The sequence below is a fragment of the Parus major genome, chromosome 3 (genome assembly GCF_001522545.3).
Source record: "Parus major isolate Abel chromosome 3, Parus_major1.1, whole genome shotgun sequence".
Classification (NCBI taxonomy): Eukaryota; Metazoa; Chordata; class Aves; order Passeriformes; family Paridae; genus Parus; species Parus major.
In genome coordinates this window covers 42517368-42540534 of record NC_031770.1, presented here as the reverse complement: position 1 = coordinate 42540534, position 23167 = coordinate 42517368, and the positions used below count along the sequence as shown (strand labels likewise).

The 23167-nt window shown below is 42.1% G+C and overlaps 1 protein-coding gene across 6 annotated transcripts in view; it reads right to left on the bottom strand.

Annotated features, from left to right (window-relative positions):
• The window catches only part of DISC1 (DISC1 scaffold protein), a 190910-nt gene extending 170183 nt beyond the window's left edge, over window positions 1-20727 (bottom strand). The window contains exons 1-3 of one of the 6 annotated variants that reach the window (XM_015622557.2): window positions 20684-20699; window positions 19685-19817; window positions 1002-1987 (exon numbers count right to left, since the gene is read on the bottom strand). In XM_015622557.2, coding sequence (XP_015478043.1) covers window positions 1002-1987; window positions 19685-19700 — 1002 coding nt within the window. In that variant the 5' untranslated portion in view covers window positions 19701-19817; window positions 20684-20699. Of the gene's footprint in view, window positions 1-1001; window positions 1988-14856; window positions 15105-17575; window positions 17816-19684; window positions 20271-20683 lie in introns of those variants that run through there. The other 5 variants (XM_015622561.3, XM_015622558.3, XR_001520585.3 and 2 more) reach the window with 5 other exon arrangements.
• Window positions 20728-23167: the final 2440 nt, after the last annotated feature.

Genomic DNA, 23167 nt, shown 5'->3' with positions numbered 1-23167 from the left:
GAGTTTCCAAAAGGCAACCAAGAAACTTGAGCACAAGTGAGACAATTAAAATAAAATTAAACAAACAAAAAAATCCAACACACACACAAAAAACCCCAAACAAACAAACAAAAACAACACTCAAAAATAAACCCGAATAAAACACTCACTACCCACTCAGTGGGCCTTAGACAAGTTATTGCAATCCATTGTGTCCATATTATTCTCTGGATTACTGTTTCCTGTGCACAATAAAGCCAATACTTGGCTCCTTTGATCAGGTAAGCTCAGAATGCCCAACCTACCATCATAAAAATATAACACAGCTGATCCTTCTTGAAGTTTCCCCACCCATCTCCTACAAAGACCACAGTGAATGACGCTGTATACATTGTAAGTATAAATGTGGAAATATACATATATGCAAAAAGACTCCTGACCCACCAGCCCACTGCTTCTCTGGGGTGGAAGGGGAAAAGAAAAAAGGTTCAGTTCTCAGCTGGAGATAGAGAGGGACTTGACCCACATTTTTCTTCATGTGGGGAGAGCACCTATTAGATTGCACACTACTTCCACAAAGTTGTCTAATTCTTAGAAACCTTTGGCTCAACTTAAACATTACCAATTTAAAAGTTTAGTGTTGTTAAATCATGATACTTCAAGAAAAGAGTTCTTATCACCCCCTAATTTTATACTACATATAACCCAAACTGCAGACGAAACAGCCACCTGTGAAAAGAAATGGTACTTACGGAAGTCAGAAACTGATGTGTGATGTTTGAAATGAGAGGATTAAAGCTTCAGTAGAATATAGAATAGGGTTCTACAACAATATCACCTATTTTTGAAGAACCAAACAAAACCTGTTATCTCATTTTTATCGTGCAGAGCTCTACTGCAGAACTCTGAACAAAGGCCACAAAAGCCAGGAGCATCTGAACTCCTACATAAACTTTGATTTTGGCACTATAAATAAAAATGTTTTGAGGAAGAGGTATCAGAAACAAAGTGAGATTACTGACCTTTAACGTACTGCGGTTGCTAAGCAAGCAATCCTGTAGCACTGGTTCATATTTTCTCATCAAAGTATCCCAGTTATGGTCACTGACAGTAAAGCTACTTTCATAGCCTGAGGTGACAGAAGAACCAGCAGATGCTGCATCTGAGGAATCTGTAGAATATGAAAATGTTGCATCTATATCCGAGAGAGAGACAGTTTCACAGTCCTGTAATTTATCATTTACTGGGCTCTCACATTCATTCTGCAGATCTTCACTGGACCTGGAGAAGCAACACAAATCTCCCAAGTGCTCATGAGTTTGTGCCATCTCTTCTGGCTTCTGCAGACTGCCTGGGGTTTTGGGTTGCAGAATGATCTCAGCTTCTTCAACAGATTTGCCTTCAACATCAATTACTCCAGAAGCCAAGTTCAGGGAGAGCTGTATGAAGCTGAAACTTGAACTAAAGCTATCATGTGCACCAGCAGAAGGAGAAATACCATCTCTGTTTTGATAGTCACGGTTGTTACTCACTTCTGTCTGATCCAAAGCACACATGTTTGGGGGCTTGCTCACTTTGGTGCTGCAGCTTTTCTGCCACGTACAGCACACAGCAGAAGCATCTCCTTTGCTTGCTGTTGCAGCAGAGCAAACCCCTATCCCTGTGCTCTCTGGGCATGGACTATTGCAGCGTGAAAGATTTTCACAGCATTCTGGACTATTTCCAGCAGCGGCCAAGGTTGTTACCCCACTAGCAGGAACTACAGCACTACTCACTGCATTACAGCACAGGAATTCCAAGTCATTTTGGCACTGTCTGTGCCGAGCACAGTTCTCAGAGCCTCCACAGTGCTGCCTGCCATGCTGGAGCTCTGCTGGGCTGGTCCCTGTGCAGACACCCAGGGACTGAAACTCGATCTGTCGCTGAGCTTCTGGCCTCATGTATCCAGGTCTTTTTGCCAGCTTCTTTTTTCGCAGCGAGCCCGCCGGCATTAATTGCTGGTGATCATCTGGAAGGGGAGAAAAAGTCGGTAAGTGTTTCTGCAGTTTTCCAGGCTTAACATACTGTAGCATCTGAAAATAGTTGTTTCTGAAATTTCAAGCAGCATATCACTTTCCATCTCAACAAAACACAGACACTGACCATACTGCAGATAGAGAACACAGTGTGTATTCATTCACCTTATAAAGAGTTTGCACCTGTTTTTAAGTGAACTCACTAACAAGTTCCTCCATCAGGACATAAACCTGGGTATCACATCATCTTCCCTATTCACAGAATCACCCTGCTTTTCCATTCTCAACTTGCTTAACAGCATGCTGAAGCAGAAACTTGGTTTAAGTTTCTCTGATCCAAAATGATTTCAGACTTACAAGCACATCTAAGATAGGAGTGAATCTGCATCCAAAATGTGAGAGCCATGATCACAAAGCAATTTTGTTCATAACCTGCTGTTGCTGAGTGTTCAGTTTCTTGCGTTCATATCTATGTTTCAACACTATGAGTAGCAAGTGGTTCAGACTCTGCTGCCATAACAGATGCAACTGTAACACCCTGTGGTTGCAGATGTGGATCTAATGAGATATTGTACACGTTGTCACTTAGATTTATGATACTACCTATTGTCCCAAATGTCAAGTTAAAGGAAAAGCTCTGCATGAAGAACCACCAATCCTAGAAAACTATTAATTCGTAGAATTATTGAAGTATTAATGTCATTAAGAAGCAGCCTCTGCTCAGTAACTTGGTTTCCTCACACAGATGAAAATATAAATTTGCTGTTTGCAGAAAACAGGAAAACAAAAAACACCACAGAAACAAGATAAAAATACCACAGTAAACATTAAAAGTGGGAGATCAGAATTTAATGTCTGTGTTTTCTGTATATTTTTACATATGCATTATTGGCAAAAGATTACATGATGACTACTTTCATTCTCTCATGGATTTACTGCAAGTTAAAAGGTATTCCATTTGTCTGTCCTGCACAATGGGAATCAATGTGAATACAAGCTCTGCACTGTCATCCATTTCGTAACACAAAAAGATATTGACTGGACCTATTTGCCAGAATGAGCCTTCAAGTGGATCTGATGCCTAGCTGAATTATGCCCTCTATTAGCTGCCCTCTACTCACAGAAACAGAATCAATTGGATGTTAGAAATATTCATATCACCCAAACAGAGCTCTTACAAAAACACAAGTTTCAGAGTTTTTTCTTTACATTTAACATTCCTCACTAGTCTCAACCCTCTGTCAGTTTTTACACTGATATGCACATAATCTAAACTCCTCAGCAGCTCCTAACACAGGCCTCATACACACCTCACTATGACAACATCCTATACAAGAATTTAAGCATTAGAACTGAAACTTCCCAGGAGAATTTTCCCAACATTCATTATATTCTCTCCAAATAACCTTCAACAAAAGCAATTTATACATTTTCCATTTACTAGAATAGTGGCACATCTCACCACGGGACTGCAGTTAGGTTTCTGTATTCTGCTTCCTATCACCATAAATTAGAATATCCCAGAAGTCTCTCACATTTTCTTTTGTTTGAGGAAAAAAAAGCATCACAGAAATCAGAAGTAAAAAAGGTCACGGAGTCCATCAGCCTGTCTACTATAAGAAGACAGTGAAATGCTGTACTGGGAGTAATTTAACAGAAGTCTTAACAAACAGGAATCACTCTCAGAGCAAGAAAACAAGAACTGAACGTCCTTTAAAATTAATTCTTTTTGTTTATATAGTAAAAAAAAAATAGCCTACATTTTACTTCAGCAGAAGAAATCAGACATGCATAAAGAGTCATTCTAAGGATGCATATACTCCATGGCCCTTTAAAAAGGCCTGTCACAGGGCTCATCTGTTAAAACACAAAAGGTTCTCTGGTTTAATTAAAATCAGTTTAAAATTGATCTCACTAAATCACTATGAATTTCTAAAGTAGACAGATAATTACAGCTCTTTAAACACCAAATTTAAACTAAGCTAATGTAAATAAGGTTTAAATTGGCCAAAGCATTTGATATTCATACCAAGTGAACTGGATGCAATCCTAAAAATTATTGAAGCCAAAGGGGCTCTGTACAATTCCAGTGTCCTGAAGGAGCCCGTGCATCTCCGCGCTCCTCACAAGGTTCACAGGTAGCCCTCTAGACAAGTCTGGCATTCAGTTCCTCTCTAGACTCCAGGTCTACCTCCTGGTGAGCCCATCCAGCAGCACACACCGCTCACCTGGCTACCAGAACAGAGCACTGCCCAAGTTATACTCTATATAACTCAACTATAGAGTTGGGCCAAGCCACGAGCCATCCAGAGGGGAGACACCTGCAGGTCCTTTGTCCCAATGTGCCTGCCCCTGAGAGAAAGGCAGGGTGGACAGAGCTGGGACCAACATGAACACAGACACACCTTCCCTAAAGGATAAGGGGAAGCCTGGTCTCCAGGTCCAGACAGAGAGCATTCACAGTGCCTTCAGCCATCACAAAACCCAGCCAGGAAGTTACTATTGCCTTGGGTGTACTGTTTGGGCACTGTTTACCTTTGTGCCACATCCCCGTTATCAACATTAGAATAATTTCAGTTGTTTATTATCACATATCTGAAATACAGCTACATAAACCTTCTCTGCACAGCCTTCCAACCATAGCTTGCCTTGTCTGCATGTCAGAGAAATTACACTGAACCGATTCAGCTGGCTTGTTAAAAAAAAACAAAAAACCAGGCCTTAATTTTTTCTCATCTTACCTCAGTTTGAAGAACATCAAATAATTGCTGGCAATTAACTACAAAATTATCAGAATAAAAACAACCTAAGGCAATTTTAAGACCCTACGCTACAGTGTGTCATGCATTGTATGAGACACATTTAGAAAGAGAGAAAAGCCACAAATGGAAGAGCTTTTCAATTGTAATATTAAAAATCAAAATTTTAAAATATATATTTTACAATCTTAGAAGATAATGTAGCATATTTAATGGCAAATACATACAAATTACTTAAAATTTAATTATGAAAGCTCAGAAATATTCTTAACAGCTCTTTCAACATAGTAATCTTTCCTGATGATCAACATTTCATGTAAAATGTCAGCTGAGATCCAAAGCAGAGGGAAAAATAAAATAGTCTATTGCTGTAAAACAATGCTGTTCACATCTTAGCTGCACCAGTGAGATGAAAGAGGGAGAGGTGAAGCCTAAGAGCATTTCACACTGATGGAAAAAGCACATTCTCTCGTACCCAGCCTGACACTAAAGGACAGCAAAACAGACATCTAATTTATTTTAGATCATCAGTCTTTGTTTTCAGCCACAAAAGTGGCAGTTCAGGTTTTCTGACCAAATGTTCTAATAGCATCTGTGGATGAAAAGGTGCAAATACATTGTATGTTTGCTATTCCAATAGAATTTTATAGATCAGTACAGAAACTCTGAAGTGATCACCTCCTCACTCCTGCTTTAAGCATGTGATGCAGAATGCTTGTGAGTTCATTTAAGTTCTCCCTGAAAGTGAGAAATTATAGATGAAGTTTTAAAGGTAGCTCAACTATCTGAATACACCTACACTCTACCAGTTTGTTTTTATTAGAATAACAAATTCATCTTCAGAGCATTTGCGGGTGGTAACTGTGATGTGGAAGAAAAGGTATTCAGTCATATTCAAAGCCAACTATCAAAGCACTGCTCCAAGCCATTTCTGTAGTGTTGCTTCTCTTAAGGAAGCCCTAAACACCTGCATCAAACCATATACAAACAAAGTAAGGGAGTTTCAAATATTTATTATTAACAAACATACATAAATGTTTAAGCTATCAGAAACAAAAATGAACCATTCTTGGAGATCAATTTGACATGACAATAACCATTACTGTTCAGTTCCCACATCACAGAAATATGCAAAATATTTGCAAGTTGTGAAGTTCCTAATCAGTTATAGTTTGACTCATTCACTGAATTTCAAAGGCACCACTAAATAAGCAAAGAAAGATGGCACTGATCTCAACACAGCCCATATTGAAACAAACAAGTACCACCTCTTTGCACAAATAAGCTCCCCCTGAAAGTCACTTTCAAATAAAGGTTTTGCGAACTCCTAAAATGAAAAGGTCTCCCTCAGCTCTTTCATCTCACCTACTGTTAAGTGTAACTGTGGTTTATCTAAAGTTCCATAAAGTGTATCTATAGAGAGAAGCAGGGCTGAGTTACATTGTATTGGGTATAATGACACACATTATTTCCTCACTAAGGCTTTCTGTGATTTTTAATGTCACAGACTGGGTTCAGTTACTCAACTGTTAAATTCCCAAAATGTCGCAAATAAGATATTCTTGGAGGTCATTAAATGCATGTCAGTTTCCATTCTTCATTAAAAGGCACTTCAAAGAGTAGTGCATTGTAAAAGTCAGAATGCTCTTCTTTAGCCAGGGTTTAAATAATTGTGTTTTTATTGACACACTCCTGTAATGCACATCACTGAGTTGTTACAATCAAGCCACTTACCTTCATAATGCAACAACTCATTTTAAGCCATTTGATGAAATTATAGCACCTCTCTCTAGAATTAGAATACAATCAGCTGATATTACCATAAATTTTTCACACCTCAGGAAATTAAGAAAAAAAAAAAAAAGTTTAAACCTGGTCTAGCCTTAACACTAAGAAAGAAAAAAAAAGTCTACCAAAAAGTAAGTTGGTGAATAACAAACACCTCCCATGTCAGTAACAATCATCTATTCAGTCAGGGGAATAAGAGAAATAACCCTTTCCTTAATTACATATTTGTTACGACACTTCACCTTCCAAATTCATCTCTGGCTGATCAGCCTCAACCCAATCACTCTCCAAACCTCCTTACACAACTCACCGATGTATTTCACCCAACACACCGATACCTGCCATGGCCAGCTAGAACTGCCAAACTCACATCACCAGTTGCCTAAGAGAACAGTTCCCAGGCTCCCCAGTCATCACCAGCTCAGTGATCAATCCTGTCTGATGAACAACAAAACATACCAACGATGAACACAAGCAGGCCTGGAAAAACAAACCAGTACCAGCACTGGCTGCCCTCAGCACAGTGAATAACAGAAGACACTTCCCCAAAAATATCCAGCCCAATTTTTTCCAAACCTGTGGGTAAATTTCCTTTTAACTTATAGTAAAGTTATTGAGAATAATTTACCCGCTTTCCAAAGAGGCAGATGGACACACAAGTTGCAAGCCTACAGAGAATATTCACAACAGAGAACCAATGCTTATTTCAGGAGGTGGGGTGTGGGTGTGTGTAAGTTTTGTTGTTCTCCTTCCTGAGGAAAAACTCTTTTGTTCCCAATTCCAATACAAAAATCTGTAGAGGCAGTCCATGCAAATGTCTTAAGTGGAGAGAAACTGATTCTTTCAGTCAAGATCTGACAACAGTTTTAAATATGACACAGAAATAGGGGAGCAAGGATGTTGCATAGAAACCATGAAGTTTTCTTAGGTCCTAAATTAATTTGCAAACTACACTTAATGAGTTTGCAGTCATAGCCCATAAAGTGATTTTGCCAAACACTCATGGAACTATGGAATTAGCACACAATAGTCCTTTTCAAAAGTGGTCTATTTAACACACCACACTTCTCTTTCATCACTCTGTCTACAGAGTGACAGTGTGGATTCCCACTACTTCTGCTCAGTCAGATCATCTACACCAAGACTCTAATATAAAACTCATCAGGGGGGAGGGGAGGGGGGGAATTAAAAAAAAAAAAAAAAGTGAAGTGTGAGAGCACATTGACAGCAGTCAATTTCTAATTCAAGCACAGTTTGAATGCTCCAGCTTGGAGATTTGAATTTTTAATTTCACCAAGAGAGTGGGTTCCAAATTAAGCATCTGATGCACAGTCAGTCTGAAACCAGAATTGAGTTTACTGAAATAGAAAGTAATTTTCTCTTAACAGCTCAGTAGTGATCACATATAATGAAAATAAAACAACGTGGCAGCTCCTATATTGCCAAGGGTGAGGAGTCAGAAGGCTTTTAGCTTTACAATTTAATATCAAAGTCCCAGGACAAATGTTCCTCCTTTGCTTGCTGAAGGAAGTTCACCTTGTAGCCCCAGTCAGGCTGTCAGATGCAATGTCCATGCTGTCTAGGCAAGAACAGAGATGGAATGGAGCTCCAGACATCAGAAAAGCTGAACACTAAATTCCCACAGAAAGCACAGCACCTCAGGATGGAGATTAAATACAAGACACTGCAAAAGTCAGGCACAGGCACAAACTGCAGTTACAGCAATTCCCAGGACATGAGGCCAACCTGTAGCTAGGAGAAAGGCAAAGAAGTGGTGCTGCTCCCTCACCCTGCTCCCCTGAAAACAAAGTCTCTGGGCTTTACATGAAGCCCTGCAGCTCTTTATGTTCTGACACAATTTCTGCCCTTGGGTATTCTTTGCTATTTGCAGCAGCGGTTGTGTGAGCTGTATTTTTGCCAGCTGACAACAAACTGCCGCTCCGAGTGGCAGAATGACGATTCTCCGGTGAACCCACAAGGCACAACCTGCAGCACTTTTGAGGACTTTCCTGTCCTCAATGCCTGCAAAAGCAGCTTCAGTTAATGCAAGCCCTTGCCAAACACCAGCAGATTGCTCTGCACCATCAGTCTGCAGATGTTACAGCCTGTGAGGGGTGAAACTGCACTGCAGCAAGCAGAGCACAGCTCCCTCAGAGACCTTCACTGGCAAGTGGGAAAGACACACATGATAGCCCTTTTGAGATCTTCACTGGGAATACGGCTCGGCCTTTACAACCCTTACCCAAGGCTGTAGGCAGACAAAACAGAAGCTGGAAGTTTATTTTACTGGGCCCCAGAACACAAAAGTGAAGACGTCAGCTATATCCTTCTCCTCTAGCACAGAGGAGAAAAGTAGGTTGTTCAGATGAAATTCTGAGATTATCTATGAATAGGCTATGGAAGAAATACTATAGCAGAGATTGCTGAAACAGCAGCAGAGTACTAACCACAGGCAGGAACACTTCTGGCAGAAATAACAGTTTCTTCTAAATACAGTGGGTCAGAAGACACTCTGCCTAGATCAAGCCAGATATCCTTTAAGAAAAGTTTTTAAAAATTAACATTCCAGGAAAGAACAGAGGTTCTCTCTAGAAGGTAATTGCACTGGACAACAGAATTTAGCAGATGTGGCAGCACAGAGGGACAACAGCTGTCAATACAGAGGTTGAGAAAACCTCAATAAACAGCTGGAAAAGTACTCAAGGGAAGAAACCACCATCATTAGACAGCTACTTCTTCATACCTTGCCATGTAGGAGCCCTGGCATTAGAGGCTAAACCTGCTATTTCCAACCTACCTCACCAGGTTGTGGCAGAAACACAGAGATCTGAGCAACTGCCTGCTCAGCTTCAGGCAGGAGCTGAGAGTAACCCCATGCACCTCACACCAGGACTGGAGACTAAAGACTCAACAGGACCAAAGCCTGCTCACATGCCTTCAAAAGCCATGGCCACCAAAAGCAGACAAGGATCAAGGAATACAGTCAAGCAGCAGCCAGTCAGACCCCAGAGAGGACATCACCAAACACCAACAGTCTACTTTGACTGTCATTCACTCATTTTTGTCCCCATCCTAACTGCTAATACCAACACTGCACATGCTTTCCACCACTCCCATCAAACCCGGCCTTCTTTTACACTGACTTTCACTGCATTTCAATCATTGCTCCCCAGTTACTGCTTCCAAACCAAGGGCTCATTTCTCTTCAAGTGAAAAAGAGAGTTGATCCAGAATCTTTCCAATTGCTGCTCTGGAACTTTGATAAAAACCCTGGACAGGTCACACTTCACAGTCTACAATGATAAGCACGCACAAAGTTTCTGAGCAGTGTTCCAAGCCAAAAAGAGATACTCTCTTTCTCAACACAAATTTCCTCAATACTGCCTCTCTGGTCCTTTCCAATCTTTTTGTCACCAACAAGCACAAGCCTCTCTCCAGCCCCATTAACAGCATTTCTCTCACAACAGCAAACAAGCATGTCTCAACTTACCCCCAAAAATCCTCCTCATATGAGCTTCCAGGCCCTCCACCTCCTCAGCCCACCCCATCCCTTCCTAGGTGGAGAGCCTTCCTGCTTCACACGGTCCATCAGCAGAGCTCAGAATTTTCTAGGCTTCCCCAAGTGCATTTAGAAGAAGCCCAGCCCCACTTCAGCTGCGTTCATTGACCTCATCACTTCCCTCCAGTTGCTCAGCTTTTTGGCTACAAGAACTTCAGACAATTCTCAGGGTTTCTTTTACATCTTTCACAGCACACAGAGTTTGTATGACAATCTAAACCAAACCTCACTCCAAAGGCACACTGACTCCATTCATCCCCTTAAACATTATCTCAATGAAAACACTCTTGTAAGAGCTTCTTTCCCATGACTGTAAATCACTTCTATTCATATCTAGGAAATCAAGACAATTACCTGACACAATTTACTCTGACATTCTCCCTGGGCTAACATACATTAGCTAATAATACAGGCTACTTTTATTAACACGTCTGTGCTGCTCAACAAAAGCACAGACTTCTGCCAGTTTTGGTTGTTTTTTTTTTTAACATATTTCTGTCACAGACTATTTGTGATTCACTAAGTACTACTACCTAAGTACAAACTCATAGTATCTGCCACCTTTCATTGAACCTTACCCATCTGCTTTTATTATCAAAGTAAATGAAAGCACAGTAATAATCTTCAAAGAAATTGTACCCCTATATGACATAGCTTGTTTCTTGAGTGCCAGGGACTCTGCAGGATACTGCACTGAAACAAAGTCTTCAGCAAAATACTTCAAGTTAAAAATAAAAAAAGAAGTCAACACAGAAATCAGACCTCTCAAAAATATTCTCTGTATTAAAAGCCAGTGAACAGTTTTTCAGGTCAACATATTCCAGATCCATCTTAGCATTTTAAGTGGATAAAGAAGGTGCAGAATGTACCATATGGTGTTAAACAGACACACCTGAACAGATCTGCTTCAGTAACAAAAAGCTTGGCAGAGGAAAACTTTGAGTGTCATTCAGATAATTTTCCAGAATAAATTCAGATTGTTAACTCATTACTTCCAATACTGGGGTTTTCTAATATATTATTTGCTTTAGAAAGCCTGAATTCATAATCCAGGATCAGCAGGGTCCTGTGCAAGGTAGCTCATATCCCTTTCAGGTATCTGGGATAGGTCCCTGTGTAATTACGGATTTCTTCTGCTTCTTTCAGGTTTACACACAATACTCCTGAAAAGTATTATTGTTAAGAAGTAGCAGCAGAACTGCTGTAGCTTCCTTTCGAGGAAAGCAATGCAATTTCAGAGACATTTGATCTCATGAATTCTGAGGTACAGCAGTAATCTGATGCATTTGCTTTGTGGTTGAAGCAGACCATGAAGCAGAACCAGAAACTACACAACTTATCCCAGTCACAAAGCATGCCCAAGACAGAAGAACAAAGGACTAACACAGGACTCCTGAAAGACAGCTAAGTATTTTCACTATCAGAGTACACTTAAAGCTTTGTACCCTTAGAACTCCTGTCTTCATGGAAAAGGTTGGAGATCTAAAAACAGCACTCAGATAGAATTTTATCTTTCTATTATCTAAGCTATTAAATCTTAGAGTCGCAGGTCCCCTTGAGGCAGACCTTGCAATAATGCTATTCTGTCTGGTGAATTTTTACTGGAAACTTCAGGTTTAACTTACGGTTTTCACCAGAAACATGAAGCAAATACAAACATCATATATAGAGGATTCAGTCTGTAATGACTTGCACCCATCTATGTTTTTGTACTCAAAATCTAAACAAGTCTGAGATCTGAGACTGGAAAATAGATGTATAAAATACCTGTGTCAAGTAAATACACTAAGATAGTTTATTAACCTAAGTAGTTAATTGACACTTTAACTACTGAATTAAACAGTGCTACCTTTCTGCTGGAAACCTTTTAAATTTTCTCCTGACTAGGCAGAAAGGAAAACTCACAGTATTTTGAATGTACTTGCCATAGTTGCTCAACCTAGAAAGCATCCTCTCTCTCCAGCCCTCTGTGAGCAGGAACACCTTCCATGACTAGCCTTACAAAAGCAAAGAGGCGACAACAAAACCTTAAGAGATACAGAGAAGACTGAGATTTTCATTTCTGAACAATAAAAGTGTCACAATGATTCACTGAGCAAAAATATATGAAATGTCTTAAATTACCTAAAGTCTGAGTCATAAGGACTCTGTACCAGAGAAAGCCAGGAAGGCAGAACTAAGAACATCCTTAAGGTTAGAATGCCCTCTTTGGGTATAAAGATATATTTGCAGCAACAGTAAATATCATTAAGTGCAGTGCTATTTTATGCTATAGGAAGGAAAGTAAATCAAAAAACGCAAGTGTGCTACTCCAAGACTTCTAAAGATGTCAGAAATTACTCTAATTATCCTCCACTAGTAGCAATGTTCTGAAGATGCCACACAACAATAGTGAGGATGACAGCAATCCACACACAGCAGTGCAGAGGGGCAAAACAAGAGAGATGGACACAACTGAAAACAGGAAAGCTTCCAACTGCATACAAAGAAAAACTTTTTCACCCTGAGGGCAGCCAAGAAGTGAAGTAGGCTACCCGAAGAGGCTGCAATATCCTTGGAGGTTTTCAAGGCCCAAAATATATAAAATAGATAAAAGCTCTGAGCAACCTGACACAACCCCAGAGTCAGTCTGCTTTGAGCAGAGAATTGGACCAGAGATCATCTAAGGTTCCCTTGAACCCACACTATCCTAACACACCTCTAAGGTTTAAAAACATGCTTCAAAATTTTCATTATTCCACTAGTTAACTATACCCACAACAAAAGTTCGAGTTTGATCTGTGGAGATGCATCCAACCTTGCGAAAAAGCAACTTCTCTAATTTATAACTCCACAAAGGAGTCACTAGAAGCTAGCAAACAATAGTTCCATCACATTCCAGAAGCTGAAAACAGGTCACTTTCTATAAATAAAATTCAGAATAAAGTACAATACTAGAAATAAGTAAGTACTCAAACAGCATTTAAGCATCCATTGTTCTCACGGAGAGAGAGAAATTACAAGCTTTAGTGATGGTCAGGACCTTAAGCAAGACAGATACAGCAAAGCAAACACAGAAGCTCCAATTGTTCCACAGCAGCAGGCCTTTAGTAGATAGCTGGCAATTAAATTATGCTCATGAGCATCACCTAAATGTCACTTTGATCTATTGCAGTTATTTCACAAAATCTTTATTACTGAGGCTTTTTATTGCCAATGTACAAACATTGGCAAGCATTTCTCTTTGCTATATTAAAAATTATTTTGATACCTGTTCCTAGGCTGCTTGCCAACTGGAAGACAAGATGGAGCCATCTGTGAGACTACAACTCTCTGAAGACACTTCCCTTTCAAAAACATAATCCCTTAAATGGTGCTAAGGGCATTACACACTAAAAACCTAACATCACATCTGAACAGCTGCAGCAAAACCTGCCTCACAAATTTCCCAGCAAAGGAAGGAGGGAGACCACTTCTGCCCAGGGAATACTGCCTCTATGCTATCCAGTCTATGAAGCCTGATTATAGCTGTTATTGGGCATGTAAAAAGTCACACCTGAATACTCTGCAACACAGATGTATTGGACAGCCAAAACTGTGCCAGAGATCTATACCTTAACTGAATTAAGTAGCAAACACAGCTATATCTATATCTTCTTTTTCTTGATTTGGTAGAAATTCGAGGGATTTTTAAGGCTGGTCTCTCTTCTTCCACTACTTAGCAATGCTGGCACTCAAAATATGTACACAGGCTGCTACCCAGAAATCCTTATATCCTCTGCACTGTCTTCACCGGATTGATTTTGATTATTATTACTCCTGGTATTATTCCCAACTTACCCCCTGCCTTGTAATCCTTCTTTTAAAAACTCCTCTCATATTTTATATCATGATTTCCAAGCCATTAGATATCACTTTTAGCCAACTAACATCTAGAACAATTACTCCAAAGAGACCTGCAGGAAAGACAGCAATCTCATGTACTTCTCATGGCTTGCACTGAGGAGTCATACTCGCCTCTCAGCATTAAAACCACAGCCAATCTAAACCTGCAAGGGTCACACTTCCAACTTTATGCCTAAACAAAGCACACAGTTTCACTAGGCCATGGCAGCACATGAAGCAGGAACACAAGAAGTGCATGTGCATCAAGATCAAGGAGAAAAGTCCGGACTCTCATCAAGAAATTCAGTGCCACACCAAACTCACCAGAAACACAGCAAATCAGTTGCAACACACCATGCTCCCTACTTGCAACAAAGGTAAAGTATTTTAAAATAATATGAAATTAATTCAGAAAGTGAATGATATGAATATACACTACTAACCCAAGATGGTTAGTTGTTAGCCTGCTTAACCCAAAGATGGAAAACCTTACTAACTACTCTGAAAGATAAACACAAGGCCTTTAAGTACAACAGGGCAAGCCAGTATGTTTCACAAAGGCCAATCAGAAGTCTTATGCATTATTGTTCCCAAAACAGCAGTGCTGGTTTTTACCTGCCACAGTCCTTCCTCACACAGGAAAAGACGATTACAAATCTACTCCTGAAAAATCTACATCATAACTCAAGGTGGGCAGAAAGCATCTCCTTGGCTAACATGAAATGGATCCTAACTTGACCCTGGAACAGATGATCCCATGGAAAATTTTGTCATTGGCAAAAGCTATCACCATAGTAGGAAAATCTGCAACCACCTAAAAGAACACATTTTGCTAGTATGTTGTATGCTCAGTGCATACAAAAAAAAGAAGTGGAAGCTGATCTTTTCTTACCTTACAGCAACTTGAGACCCCCTGACAAAACTGGATTTTCCACTAATCTTCATTCCATAGGAAGCACACATCCAGTTCTGAGGGACTGCTCAGAGGAAACCATTAACTGGAGCAGCTCTTCTCTCACAGCCAAGTCTGTACAAGTCCCCAGCAGACCACAAGTGTGGGAACACTACAGCAGCTCTCTCACCATGACCATGTGCAGGCTCCCCAGGGGAAAAGGAAACATAACACCTGTTGATTATTAACTACTTTGGGAGCAAAACCACACAGAGGATCAGCTGCTCTGGTCCTGCACCCCAGGCAACAGTAATCAGATCCTTCTTACACAATTTCAGTGAGGGTCTCCTCTTGCTCTGAGCAGATTAAAATGTCCTGCTCTCCTAAGCAAGGGTTCTGGCAGGACACAAGCAAAGTTTCAGACCTGCTAAAACAGTGCTGTCCCACTGCAGTGGCAGCACAGCCTGGGACCATCCAAGGTGTGCAAGAGCACCTCATGCCCCTGAGACCCCACATCACTGCTGAAGCACAGATATCACCACCCTATCCACATCACTCCCACTGGAGACACAGCAACCAGAGAGATGTTCACAGCAAGGAAATCTTACTACAGCAATGTAAAATATCACCAAACTCAGCAGCTGTGTATCACACCCTCCTGAGACTGGTGTGCCTATGGCTCTTCAGGAGCAGAGCTGGAAATGCCACCCAGCCACAGCTCAACCTGAGCTGCTAGTGCAAACACCGATGGGATAATGCACTGCACATTAAATGGGAAAAGCCAAGCCCCAGCAAGCAGCTGTGCTGCCCATTTCCCTCCATCACGCGATCTCCACGGGCCATTAGCAACAGGAAGCACCTGAAACCTACACCAGCACAAGGAAATTCAATCTCATTCCCGCCTCAGTAACTATCTTTGTCCAAAATCCTAACAGAGAATGGAAAGCTCTTGTCCCCAAAGCCATGCTCTCTAACAACAGGGGGAAATTAAGTTTAAATGATCAGCCTAGCTCTTGCTACAAAAAGTCAGATATTTTATGGAGCTGAGGCTACCTCAATTTACCACCCTGAACAGGCTCAGGGATGTTCCTTCTCTGAACCTTGTGGTGTTTCCCTGAAGTAGAACATTTACGTGTGGAGGAAAGGGAACAACCAACCACAAGAATTAGACAGCCGTAACATAAAGGAAAAGCCTGTGGCTATAAGCATTTGGCCTTGCAAGTAGCCTCCCCCAGCACCATTCCAAGTGCCTGCATATCTGCAGTAATGATAACCCATAAGACTAAGCTGGATTGTCAGTGGGAAGAATTCTTACCACCGTAACAAAAACAAAATACTTTAAGTATCCCACTAAAACAGCAAGAAAGCAGTTTACTATCATGAAAAAAAACTATTCTCCCCATTCCCATGCTCTCTGGAGAGTTGTTGGCTTCCCAAAAACAAAACAAAAGGACATTAAAAATGGTTTCCTTTATTGCTTAAAGCATATTTTTCAGACCAGTCCAATGATTTTCACCATCAACAGACTGGTGATTTAAACTCAAATTGCTGTCAGGTAGGTGAGCTGAGCTAGGGATTGTAGTGTTCACCCTTAGCTTAATCAGTAAAGTAGTGAAGCCATTGACAGATTTTGTTATCTACAGACATATTCAAAACATCACCATTATCTGATTCTAATATTCCATTACTATTCTTATTCACCATCAAGCAAGGTCTTGAAAAGCTACACCAACGACACATGACTCAGCTTACACAGATCTGGAGACTTTCAAAACCATTCAGAAAAATCTAATGGTATCAACTCCCCGTTCCTGTCTCTCTCCCAGATACTAACCCTTTCATTTTATTTAGTTTTACAATACTCACTATCAACCTCTTGACTTTTCACTCCACAGGTTGCCTCAAAGTCTCCCTACTAAGATATTTCCTTCTGTAATGGTTTCCTGTCCCACTGACCTCTCAGCCCAGCAAAGGAAAACTTTCAACAAGAGCACATTACATCCCTCCAAACAACCAACTCTTCAGCCATTACAGAGAACAGAGAAAGATCACATCCATTCTGCTCTTAATTTCAAGGAGCCACTTTTCCCACACAGCTCTTTCCCAAGGAGATTTTATAATCTAAGTATACGTACAGTGTGTTTAACAAATTTCTATTCAGTTGTAGTCCTGGCTTGGTTGCTCTTTCATTCAGTCCATAAACACAGGTAGGGCACACAACTTTAAAGGAGCTAGCTAAAGCAGTACTAAGAAAACATTTTCCATTCTGAGTACACAGCTGTTTATGTTATAAATATTTACTATTCAAGGTAAAATCTAATTTATTTGGGGTTTTTTACACTTGTCAGTGTTTTGAATAAACAGAGTGACAGAGGGCAAAAAGAGCAGAGTAACAGGACAATTTACCCTGACACCAGGGTGACACAACTAAGACACCTATTTGCAAGGCAGCAAGAGAGGCAGGGAGGAGGGGGTGAGGAAAATCAGCAAGTGCCATTGATCATACTCATTAGACAGCTGGGTCCCAATTAGAAATATATCACACAGAGATAATAGGTGTTCTGGAAGGAAGCTTGGCTGTGAGATGAAGGAGGGCCTGAAACACAGTGAGCAGCATTTTACAGTACATACAAAGGGGAGGCAGAATCCAAATTCTACGAGTCCCAAAGGAATCACACCAAACAAAGAAACCCTACTTGAGGCAAGCACATGATCTCACCCCTCTGCCTGCAGACTTCAGATTACTCATTAAGCCACTTCACATTCTCAGCATCAATAAATAGGGAAGTAACTCCATGTCAATAGCTAATTCAATTTCCATACAGAAGACTCATGTTTAGCAAACAAAGTACGTCCATAGTGGATCTGAGCTTCCACAGCATCAGTAGCTTGCAGGCTTGATAAAGAAATATTTCTCCCTGAAAGCATTTTTCATGTGAGCTCTTAATGGAATCCACACCTATATGTTAAAAGACAAGAAAAAAGAAAATTACATGGTGTATTAGTTAACACTACACAAAATTAAGGAGACACCTTCAAATAAGGATACTACCATGCTTAAAATAGGAACAGCAGCCTTTGTTCAGTGCCAGAGGGCCAAGTTTTTCCTCGTGTGACTGCTGGTTTACAAAGGGCGCATTCATTCCGAATACATAAGGGTTTTGCAGCAGTTTTCCTTCAAGAATATTGAATAGTATTACAACATACCCTGGGTTCAATCCTAATCTAAGTGACGCAGCATGAAAGGGCTGCTTTCTAGAAAAAGACACAAAATGCTAAGGATGAACTTGGAAATCACTATGGCAACTCCACAGGTCCCTTCCCGTTCACCTTGGAGGCCGATACTCCAAAGGAGGTAAGAAATCTCCTTTCCACAGGAATCATTAATATGCAATATGGCCAAAGCCAGAAAAGGTCACAGCCTGTCTGAGCTCAATTAGAAAGAGGGGGTCGCTCAAAGAAACACAACGCTAAAATGGGAAAAGAAAAAAATCATAACTCCTATAACTCCTAAGGAACACTCGTGAGGCGTCACACACTCGAGCAAATCGCACTTGAAAGGTCAGCTGGTTCAGTAGCTGTCAAAGGCCCAAGCCACAGCGAGCAAAAAAAGCCTAACCAAGTGTGCCTAATTTGTGAACAAAGTCAGAATTAACCTTTAGGGTTTTTGCTTTTGTCAGTACAAAACATTGTTTGCAGTGCTTTCTGTCCTCCTGTTCATCACAATTAATTTATCCTGGTGCTAATAAATCCTCTTTTCTTACATGGACCCACTACATTTCCACCAGAAGCAGCTTAGGCCCAAAGTTTTGACTTCACTTCACTGAAGAGAACAAACGATGATTTATCTAAATTTAAAGAGGGAGGAAGCCAGTGGCAATACAATACTTGCCTCTGACTGTTTTTCTAGAGTGCTGCTGCGCTGTAATCATTAGTGACGAGTATGAGAACGTGCCATTTTCAGTGCCCAATCTCAAAGACAGCTATAAAGAAAATTGGTAACTCTGATAGTATCAAGCACTGGGAATAAAAAAAGACATGTCGGATATGGTCCTAATCTCAAGTATATAAAACACTGCACATAAGCATTTGGTGGTTCTCGTACATTCCTTCAACTTGCCACAATCCAAATATTTTCAGTAACACCAAATCTCTAAACTCAGCCTTTTGTTTTCTTTTAAATCAAATATTTATTTTAAACACCCCTAGTTTGCAGTTTCATAAGGGCCTAGAAGCCCTACAAATAATGAAAAATACACTGTAGCTTCAACTGGAAAACCACTGTCAATGCCTTTCCCAGAATGAACCGCAACAGTTTCAACTTCAGCAATGAGAGAGGGGAACACTCTACAACATCATTAAAGGGACTTCAGTATTTAAACACCAAGGAAAGTTTTAATAAGTAGAATTTCTCCCATTTTCAGGAGTTACTGTAAGGCCAATAGCAAATTAACAAGTAAATGAACCAACAGGAAAGGACAAAACAAGATAATTCATCCCAGGGAACTTCACTCATTTCTTTGAAAACAGTCATTACTTTGAACTAGCAGCAGCACTTGCTGATATACCTTCTGCAGCATATTTTATGAAAGCCTTTATTTTTATTAGTATAAAAAGCACTTCACTGCAGAACTCTTAAATTGCTGCTCAAAAGCATAGGAAGAAGTTACTCAAGCACTTGTACACCAAAATTAATGTGGATTACCAAAACAGGAATGAGCTGTTTTCTATTAAACTGTTGGCAAGGACGACTGAAGCATTTGCAGAAAGCCTTGGTGGACTCATGGAGCTGGGAGAACACCAATCTTAAACAATCCAAAAAACATACCTAGTGAGAAATACATGTTTCCCAGTTCTCCTGGAAAAGGTGTTTTTCCCCAGAATCTCAGCTCCAGCCTTTTGCCAGCACCACTGCTGATACGGAGGGCAGCCCTAGCTCAGACCAGCTGATTGCTGCTGCTCTGAGAGAAAATGAGAGCAGTTCATCCACATTACAGGTCACAGTCTTATAAAATTCATTTATTTATAAAAGCATATACACACAGAGTGTCCACTGAGAAGGCAGCTTTCTTTTTCTTCCTTAAGACAGGACTAGAGACATAATGCAGGTGACTTTTCTAAGAGCACCATTACTTCCCTCTTTGTAGCTGGCTATTAAAAAAAGTAAACAAATAAAGGATACCAAATAAACCATTGATACCCCCCATATCACTAAAACTGTGCTCACACGGGATGAAGCGAAACCAAAGCATCTTATTTTCTGAGTTAACAAAACGATAGCAAAGTTATCTCAAAGTTGCAAGACCCTTTCTTAGACTGTGAAATATTATTGACTGCGAAATAAATGCCAGCATCACCAGGGGCTCAAAAATATAAAAAATAATATCAGAAATATATTTTACATAAATAATAATATCAAGTATTTAAAAATATAAATAAATAAATAAATTTTTAAATAAATAAATAAATAAATAAATAAATGAAATAGAAAGCTAAAACAAATCCTAAAACTTGCGGACTTTAAAATGAAAGATCCACGGGGTTTTGGAGATATAAATAAATAAATAAATAAATAAAAAGAAAAAGAAAAAAAAAAATAACCACAACTACATTCGCCCCACACTCAACGCGACTCCCAAGAGCTGCCGCCGCTCCCAGCCCGAGGGCAATATCCAGCCGAGCCGCCCGGCCCCTCCAGCGGGGAGCAGCGCTGCCAGCCCCGGCCCCGAGAGGGGTGCCCCACTCCCCCGGCGCCTTCAGGGGGCTCCTGCGGAGCTCTCGGCCGGACCCCCCCGCCTCCTCCCTCGCTGCCCCGGCCCCCGCTCACCCGGGCCCGCCGCGTCCCCGCCGCCGCGGCGCCGCCTGTCGGTACCGCCCGGCCGGGGCTGCGGCCGCCACATCCCGGCCCCGGCCGCAGCGGGCGGAAAGCGGCCCTGGCCCGGCCACTCCCCGCCGGGGGCGGGCCCCAGGCAGCTCCACCGCCCTGGGGAAGGAGCGGGCGGCGGGCGGGACCGGCTCCGGAGGGTGGGTGGTGCGGTGCGGCCCCAGGGAAGCCGGGCCTTTCGGGCTCCGCCCGGGCAGGGCTGTCGGGCTGTGTGGGCTCGGTTCCCTCAGGGCTGCAGCCCTAAGTTAGGCGGGAAAGGAATCGAGGGATCACAGAGTCGGTCAGATTGGAAGGGACCACAGCGGTCCAAGCTCACTGCTCAGGCAGGGTCATTCATGGCACAGGATTGTGTCCAGATGGTTCTGGAGTATCCCCAGTGAGGGAGACGCCACGTGTTCGCACAATCTGTTCCCCTGGCCACGGAGTAAGGAAGTTCTTCCTCATATGCAGGTGGAATTTCCTGCGCATTGGAAAATGCCTGTTGCCTCAGGTCCTATTGCTCAGCACCACTGAGAAGAGCCTGGCTCCATCCTCTTGGCACCGTCCCTTCAGATACTTAAAAGCATGGATAATTTCCCCTTCTCAGTTGTCTCTCTTGAGGCTGAACAGGCCCTGCTCCCTCAGCCTTTCCTCACAGGGGAGATGTTCCAGTCCCTTAATCATCTCTGTATCCCTCCACTGGCCTGCTCCAGGAGCTCCATGTCTCTCTTGTATTGAGAAGCCCAGAACTGGACACAGCGCTCCAGATGTGCCTTACCAGGGCTCATTGGAGGGGCAGGATACCCTCCCTTGACCTGTTGGCACTGCTCTTCCTAATCGATCCCAGGATTCCATCAGTCTTCTTGTCCACGTGGGTGTGGGCATGGCTCACGCACAGCTTGCTGTCCACCTGGGCCTTCAGGTCCTTCTCCGCAGAGAAGTCAGGTCAGCCCCTAACCCATACCAGTGCTGGGGTTATTCACCCCAGGTGTAGGACACGACCATACATGTCGACCATACATGGACTTCATCTCACACATCCCAAACATAGATACCAAACATACTCCTGGAAAACCATTTGTTTTCAGGTTTATCCGTACTGGGCATTGCTTGGTCTTAGAGCCATCGTGTGACTGTGAGCCCTATTCTGGCACTGCTTTGCATGTCAGATGCTCACTGAATTTAGCAAGATGTGTGTACAGTTATTATGGTATTCATTGGTTTCAAGTAGCCATAAACATCTTCGAAGCAGGACTTAAAGGGATACTAAGAAAGTTCACAAACAATACCAGGCTGGGAGGAGCAGCTGACTCCCTTGAAGGCCAGCAGGCCCTGCAGAGAGACCTTGACAAATCAGGGGGCTGGGCAATCACCAACCATATGAGGTTCAACCAGAGAAAGTGCTGGATTCTGGGATGGGGCAACCCTGGATGTATGGACAGACTGGGGAATGAGAGGCTGGAGAGCAGCTCCATGGAAAGGGACCTGGGGATCCTGTTTGGGTCTAATTAAACATGAGCCAGCAGTGCCCTGGCAGTCAGGAGGAGCAACCCTGTCCTGGGGGGCATTAGGCACGGCACAGCCAGCTGGGCAAGGGAGGGATTGTCCTGCTCTGCTCTGAGCTGGGGCAGCCTCACCTCGAGTGCTGGGGGCAGTTTTGGGTGCCACAATATAAGAAAGACATTGAACTGTTCAAGAGTGTCCAAAGGAGGGCAATGAAGATGGTGAAGGGCCTTGAGGGGAAGCCCTGTGAGGAGCTGCTGAGGTGACTTGGTCTGTCCAGCCTGGAGGAGACCGAGGGGAGACCTCAGTGCAGTTACAGCTTCCTCCTGAGGGGAAGTGGAAGGGCAAGCACTGATCTCTGCTCTGTGGTGACCAGGCGCAGAACCAGAGGGAATGGCCTGCAGTTGTGCCAGGGGAGGTTTAGGTTATACATGAGGAAAAGGTTCTTATCCCAGAGGGTGGTTGGGCACTGGAACAGGCTCCCCAGGGAAGTGGTCACAGCACAGCCTGACAGAATTCAAGAAGCATTTGGACAACACTCTTGGGCACATGGTGTGATTCTCAGTCTTGTAGAGGGCCAAGAGTTGGACTTGATAGTCCTTGTGGGTCCCTTCCAACTCAGAATATTCTGTGATACTGTGAATTCTATGTATGTACTTTCATTGCTTTTGTATGACTCCACATATCTTTGTGTCACAGAGCTTTTTCATTTTGTTGAAAGGCGCTACCATTTATATATATGTATGGGGTTTTGTTGGTATAGAGGCAATTTTCTTCATGGTAGCTTATTTAAGACTCTGTTTTGGGTTTGTGACCACAGTCAGGGATGTTTTAGCTCGGCACTGCTTACACTGCTTCTTGAACTGCCCTGCCAGTGAGCAGGCTGGGGTACAGAAGAGGCTGGGAAAGGATACAGCTGGGACAGCCTGACCTAAACAACCCAAG